Below are 7027 nucleotides of genomic sequence, written 5' to 3'. Positions count from 1 at the left end.
CAAGCATCTTTCCCATCCAACCATTAAATAACAAAGCCCATGAGACTCCTTTTCCAGTGGCTTCTATTCCTTGTTCTCTTCATCTCCTTCCCTTCACCTTCCATGACTACATGACCACCAAACTCCTCCATATAAACGAAGCTCCCAATGTCAGTCCCTCTCTACCACCCACCAAACTCCACAAATTCATACGCGATTGCCTCCTCATCCGTGCATGCGTGTCCGCCCAATTCTAACCATCACCATCTGCAAACTTGTCGGAGGGTGGAGGTCAATGGTGTCATGTGGGGGGTGGGGGAGATGATATTGGGTGGATCCAGGTGTAAGTCATGATTTGAACCCAATTAACATTTGTTTATCCTTTCTTTTAAAATTTTTGTATTAATATTTTCATCAAAGTAAAGCCATGTAGGTGCCAAGTCAGCTAAAAGAAACAGTAGAGCTAACACCGTTCAGGCATTGGACTTCATTGCACCAATTAGGAAAATAAATGGACTAAATAAGATTGAATTAAAATATAAAGACTAAAAAAGGGTTGTCGACTATTATTCCAAAAAAAAAATTCTCTATGAGTTTTAGATACTTTACTCTATGTTTTTTAGGGGTCTCACCTTTTTTTTGTATAGCGCGGCTCATTGTTTTCCGAATTTTATTTAGAAATGAGTCAAAACGCTTTTTCCATATAAACGACTACTGTTACTTTTGATAAAAGCCTTCCATTTTTTTAAAAATCTGTTCTTTCTTCTCTTTTTTCTAATACCTCAGTCCCTATATTCTATCTTAACATCAGGCGCTCTTCCTTTCGCATACAAGATAATAAAAAATTGACGACCGGAGATTTGGTGGAACACTCGCCATACAAATGAAAGGGTTGTAGCTTGCGAAGTTTCAATATACAAACTAAAGATGACCATGCATAATGAACTTAAAGGCTGCCTTTTTGGCTTTAATTCTCTTCCTAATAACATATGCGTATGCGATGAAAATGGACCACTACTTTGAGGCAGTTTTTAATCCAAAGCACACAATGTCTTCATATTGCTTAGTACTACTTGAACCTTCACCAATCTTAAGAGAGAGAGAGAGAGAGAGAGGAAAAAAGCCAATGAGATCGAACTGAACAATTGTTTTTCCTGTAACCTTGGCTCCTTTGAAAGATACTCAATTAACTGCAGATTTAATTGAATGTCAACAATCTCCACAATAAAACTCAGCAGGGCTGTTCTAACAGAATGCAATTAAAAACCATATATGTATATACACATAGTAAGTACAACAAACTCCACAAATTTCGGTCTTTCAAGCTCTTCATGTGATAACATTCCAATGTTAAAGTGTTAAAGTCAGAAAGAAGCAGGAAACACATGCTACCGATGAAATGTGGCTTAGCTTGTGCGTAGCTGCTCCACAAAAATGCGACAAGGCAATGTGATCATAGTGGAATTGATAATACCACAAAACAAAACCAAAAATAAAAAAAATAAAAAAATAAAACCATTTATTGTTTCTGTTCTTTTGTCATTTTTTAGCTTGCTCTTGCATATCCTCTTCTGATTTCCACACCACATCTTCCAAACTGGTAGAGAGATTCTTGTAGAACTGCAATCATGTCAGAAATGAAGATTAGCTTGATTTATCAGAATTCAAAACAAGAGAATGGTATCCTGGCAGGAATAAAGTCCGGCACTATTGAATTATACACATAACAATGATTGACATAATGAAAGGACTAACAGAATGTTAAATTTAATACAAAAGGAAAGAAATGGTAACCAAAAATATTCATAATGTTCTTTCCTTCAATAGTCAGTAAATCCATTTTTCCCCCTCTGATTAAACACAATAAAGCAGCTTTTCTTTACTACTCTTTCCTCAATATTTCATAATCCAAAGGCATTAAAAAAGAAGAGCAAAACTGTAAAGTTTATTTATTTAAATTTTCAGTACCTTGTGAAATTCTAGCGTGTCACCTTTAGCCTTCCGAACCTCAACCATATGAAGCGATGGGGCTACTTGAAATATCTGAAATATAAAAAACCCATAGGAATTATGAAGAAAAAAAAATTGAAAGTAGTTAGTCCTGAACCAATTCAGAAAATGTTTTATGACCTCAGTGGCAACATTGAGATTTCCTTTTCTTCCTGCCTTCACGTTTTCCAGCTTCATCTGATGAAAAATACAAATATTTAACAGTAAAACTGAAATTTATCTGACAAAAATGTTTAATGAACTTACCTTGTAGTTTTTCTTGTGTACATCAAATCCCATGGGCTTTGCAGCTTCTTCAATCTTATTGATAATTTCATTAGCTGGACACTTGGATGTAAACCGTGTTTCTCGTTTAAATTCCTGTAAGAGTAAATGATTGACAATATAATACAGAAATGCTATAATCCACTGCTTGATAATAACTAACTTGATTGTGATCGAATAAATTCCCGAGATTAAGTCCCTGTGACATTGAAATCAGTTCAAATGCATTCATGGAAGTCGGTTGTTCTTCTTCCTTCTTCTCTGTTACATGATGCTCCTGAAAATACAGCAGGCATCATTGGCTTCATAGAACAAGCTTTAGAATCAGTATAAACGTTAGGTAGAAATATGAATCTATCTTGTTTTTCAACTCACTTCTGAGTCCTTGAAAACAGTCTCCACATCATCTAAATTAGCTTCATATGTCTCCTCAAAGACAGGGGGCTTGTATCCAACCTTAAACCATGGATCCTCCAATATTTCAGGTATGGTTACTCGCTGCCGCCAAAAAAGTAGAAAAAAAAAAAATAATTCAAGGTTAAGTGCATTAAAGTTTAAGATAACACAACTGAAAATTTTCTTGATTGCCAAAATTGCTACTGCAGCTGAAAGAAAATTTAATTAGACAAGGTTCAGAAAACAGATGGGTTTTCTCTTATTTACAGTATTCAAGCAGTAACAACCATCCAAGTCATAAGAAATGAAACAAATTTTAGTGACAACAAATCCCATTGTCTTGTGAGATGTATCGGAAAGATAAAAACGAGCATAAAGAAAACTTTATATCATCATGAAATTTACTGACTGTCATAGGATTCGGGTCCAGAATTCTTGTTATCAATCTCATGGCACCAAAAGATATCCATGAAGGGCATGAGAATTCGGCAGCAGAAATCTGCAGGTGAATGACTGGTTACTGAACAATTCTGGTAAGGGAACACTAAAAAAAGATGCTAAAAATCGGTATAAAGCTCACTTTTTTATAGAGGGTTATAAGATTAGCATCATCGAAAGGTAAGTACCCTGCTAGCAGGACATATAAAATAACCCCACAAGACCACAAGTCTGCTGTCGCGCCATCATAACCTCGATCATTTAGAACCTAGAATGAAAAAAAAAAAAGAAAAATCCTTTTAAAGGGTCGAACATGGTAAAGGAAAGTTCTGCTATCAAATAATATTTTTGTTGTGGGTACCTCCGGAGCAACATAATTAGGAGTTCCGCAAGTGGTGTGAAGCAACCCATCATCCTGCCAGACGTATAATTGGCATAAACTAATGTAAAGTGATTCATAGAAAACAATGAATAAAGAATTTTATCATTGCAAACTCATAAATATATAAATACACAGATGGTGACATTAAGAATTGAGATTGAAGAAAGGTATCATGAAAACTTTCAAGCATGTGTTAGATAAGTAACAAGGAAGATAACTCCTCTACTGAGTACATAATCATTATATGTAAAAGTATGTGTTTGAATACTTTATCTTCATGTCCCTTAATCTTTTCCTTCAGTTTTTGGTGGACCAAACAAAACAATGAATAGTCATATGTCTATAAGACTGGGCGTGGATGTCAGCATTCATATCTAAAGTTATTACTGTTAACACGAGCAGTGTCACCCAAACCATGGATATGTGCTGACCCGTTCTTTTCTGATATTATTTAAAGTAAATAAAGCTTGAATTCACCCATGCAGCAACACAATTTCAATGTTGAGGTTTTCTAATATGCTCTGCCAAAATTACTTGTCATTAGAGTCAATTTAGTGTTTTGTTTTGTAAAGTTAATGTCAAAATTATGAGAAAAAGGGAATAATTAGAAACTTTGGTTTCAATTGAGCACAGTCAAAAATTGGTTCGAGCACAAGAAGTAGACATAAACATACCTTGACTTGTTTAGATAATGCACTTAATCCAAAATCAGAAACTTTGAGATTTCCATATGCATCAAGCAGTAAATTTTCAGGCTGTCAAAAAGAACACAAAAAAAGATTCGTAAGTAAAAAACTCAAACCATGAACAGTATAAGAACGAAAGAAATTTAAATAGTTATAAGCAATCACCTTCAAGTCCCTGTGGTATACACCTCTGCTATGACAGTAATCAACAGCATTAATTAGTTGATGAAAGTATCGCCTTGCTTCATCTTCCCGCATTCGCCCATGGTTAACCTTCATAACATTATTAATAAGAATTTGTAGATATAAAAGCAAGAAAATCACACCCTCAGAGAAGCAGAAAGGGTGAAATAGCTCAGCACTTACGATTTTGTCAAAGAGTTCCCCACCTGTGACAAATTCCATAACAATGAATATCTTTGTTTTGCTACCCATTACCTGAAGAAGAAGAACCACTCAAAGGAAGATTGACAAGAGATAGGAAATAGAAATGTGACAAACATAAGTGCTCCTTGCAGTGACAGTATGTTTATATGAAAAAATTGGTCAAAAAAAAGAGAAATTCGCATCCATGCCTGTGGTTCTTCCTAGGTATGACCCACAGCCAAAGCTGCCATCCATTTTGCCTTTTCCTAAGAACTTTATAGATATAAACATACTCATCACTTTGTTAGGCTGAGATTCAACATGATATTTTATTCTTTCTTCGAAGGATTCAAATAGTGGCTTTGACTAGTGGCAGACCTTGAAAATAACATGCATAGAGAATTCTATGAAAAGTAATATGAATTTGCTATCAAGATGAAATAGGAGTCCATTTATCATTACTATAAGCACACATTATATACGTCACAAAAGACAAGTTAATAAAATATTTGGAAGTCATTATCAAAGATAGGCATAAAATGCTGCTCCAATGGGCTAAAAAATTTCACGGTAGACAAGCAGACCAGTTTGATTATTTTCTTCACTTAGGAAGACTAGACAAGAAAGAATAAAAAAAATTACAAAAATAAAAGAAAATGACATAATTGAAGGAAGCAATCTTTGAAGGCTACCTCGAATAACCGTACAACATTAGGATGCTTTATTAACTTCATAGTGGCGATCTCTCGTTTAATCTGCATACCAAAAAGCAAATTAAACAAATCATGTTACCATTTCCAACTTTTGCCACAAAAATGATAGAGAATTATGGTCTATTGTTTAGATTAAATGCATAAGTTCAACTAAACGTAAACAGTAGAAAGATAAAAGAATTTGAAAGAGACCTGTTCAACCATTTTATTCTTAAGAACTTTGTCTTTATCGAGGATCTTGATGGCAACATGTTCCCCTGTCTCAGAGTTCTTCGCAAACCTAACCTTTGCAAATGTTCCTTCCCCAATTGTCCTTCCAAGTTCATACTTGCCTACTCGTCGTTTCACTTTGCTTGAACTCATTTCCTAAGATTTTCCTTTCAATTGTGAACACAAAATCAGTAAGTAAACATTATATCTTCAACAGATCCACATTGTTTCTAAAAATTTAGATAAACTTTCAGGAAAGAGAAAAGAAGGCAACCATACACATTTAATGACAATGTTCTCAAATGGAAAATCAGAAATCAAGTTCTCTAACTCATTTAACTGAAACATGCAACATTCTAAATAATACATCACAATTAAAGTGGGTCTAAGATTGAAATTTCAGTAATGCTTCCTACAAATAGAAAGCTCACCCGCACCTACCATATTAAATCCCAACAGAATAGACACACTCAACTTTTTTGAGGAATTGAATATCAAATGTTCAACAAAAGCATTAATTCCAACTCCCAATGAACATAAAAAAACACAGTCTCACAAGATAAAGCAACACTAACACCATCAATCACAAATGAAAAAAGCACAATACAAAACTTGCCAACCCCAAACAAGAAAAAGAGCAAAAAGGCAACGAGGCTACAAGGAGATGGAGGCTCAAAAGGGGTTTCTAAGCAATGTGATGCCATGAACAATGAAAGTACCATAAAACCACCTCCAAAATCCATGTTTCTATTGTTGGTCATAAAGTGTCAAAATATATATATATATATATATATAATATATAAATAAATAAATCATAAACGGAACATGAGCAATATACGTGCAACAAAAGGAGCTAAAAAATTATAAGCAATTAAAATTCTAGCCTAAACACCATAAACCAAAGAAACCAAAGAATAAAAGCTTCTCAAGTCCCCAACTTAACCAAACGAAATCCCTCAGAATCTCATCTTTCTCCGCATAAACAAAAACCAAACACCAGAACAACAGAGAATCAACTTCAAACTTCTACGACTACACATTTTACAACCAAATAACCATGTACATCAAAGAGAAACCAAACTCACAAATTAGATTTCACTTCCAAAAGGCAAACAAATTACAAGAAGTACAGTCCTCAGTCAAAGAGGGAGAAAGAAAGAGGGGATCATACCTATAAATGAAGGTGAGGAGGAGAGAAAAACGAAGGAATGAAAGGAGAATTGACGGAGGGAGAAATTGCACATGTGGCATCAATCAAGAGAAGAGTTTTGATGATTGGGACAGAGTGAAAGGGCAAATTGGTTCGGGCAAGGCTGAAGTACTGACCCGAAACCTTGTGGCTGTAAATTAGATGGTTTTGATGGTTTTGGACCCTTGGTGGTTCACACCTCCTGGTCCCCCATTGTTATAATCCTTTTCCAATTTTTTTTATTAATTTATATATTTATTGTCCAAAGAGTTTATTATTATTATTATTATTATTAGAGAAAATTACTGTTTACCACTCATGAATTTTAAATATTCCCAAACATCCCCTCTTAGTTTGGCAAACCCCGGACAACCCTTCCGTTATTGTTTAACTT

General features: G+C 34.6%; 1 protein-coding gene across 4 annotated transcripts; it reads right to left on the bottom strand.

The window, feature by feature from the left end:
• Positions 1-1271: 1271 nt before the first annotated feature.
• On the bottom strand, positions 1272-6745 carry LOC120268992 (CBL-interacting protein kinase 32-like). 4 transcript variants are annotated; one of them, XM_039276272.1, is made up of 15 exons: positions 6616-6745; positions 5427-5611; positions 5214-5276; positions 4522-4593; positions 4321-4428; positions 4144-4224; positions 3449-3502; positions 3230-3355; positions 3059-3148; positions 2629-2751; positions 2417-2530; positions 2236-2349; positions 2110-2166; positions 1948-2022; positions 1272-1599 (listed from the first exon to the last, which is right to left on the bottom strand). In XM_039276272.1, the coding sequence occupies exons 2-15, from the start codon at positions 5595-5597 to the stop codon at positions 1519-1521; spliced, it is 1329 nt and encodes a 442-aa protein (XP_039132206.1). In that variant the 5' UTR covers positions 5598-5611; positions 6616-6745; the 3' UTR covers positions 1272-1518. The 4 variants fall into 4 exon arrangements, with proteins under 4 accessions (XP_039132206.1, XP_039132205.1, XP_039132208.1 ...); XM_039276271.1 differs by lacking the exon at positions 6616-6745 and adding an exon at positions 6530-6608; XM_039276274.1 differs by lacking the exon at positions 6616-6745 and adding an exon at positions 6530-6608 and having other exon boundaries at positions 2236-2316.
• Between the last annotated feature and the right edge of the window lie 282 nt (positions 6746-7027).

Source organism: Dioscorea cayenensis, chromosome 9 (genome assembly GCF_009730915.1).
Source record: "Dioscorea cayenensis subsp. rotundata cultivar TDr96_F1 chromosome 9, TDr96_F1_v2_PseudoChromosome.rev07_lg8_w22 25.fasta, whole genome shotgun sequence".
Lineage (NCBI taxonomy): Eukaryota > Viridiplantae > Streptophyta > Magnoliopsida > Dioscoreales > Dioscoreaceae > Dioscorea > Dioscorea cayenensis.
This window is presented reverse-complemented; position numbering and strand designations above follow the sequence as displayed.

Excerpts from the sequence above, each read along its gene's own strand:
- LOC120268992 (XM_039276272.1), bottom strand. The coding sequence starts at position 5,597 with ATGAGTTCAAGCAAAGTGAAACGACGAGTAGGCAAGTATGAACTTGGA. Across the intron at positions 5,277-5,426 it reads AGAATAAAATGGTTGAACAG|ATTAAACGAGAGATCGCCAC; the intron begins GTCTCTTTCAAA and ends TTTGGTATGCAG. Across the intron at positions 2,531-2,628 it reads CTGTTTTCAAGGACTCAGAA|GAGCATCATGTAACAGAGAA; the intron begins GTGAGTTGAAAA and ends CTGTATTTTCAG.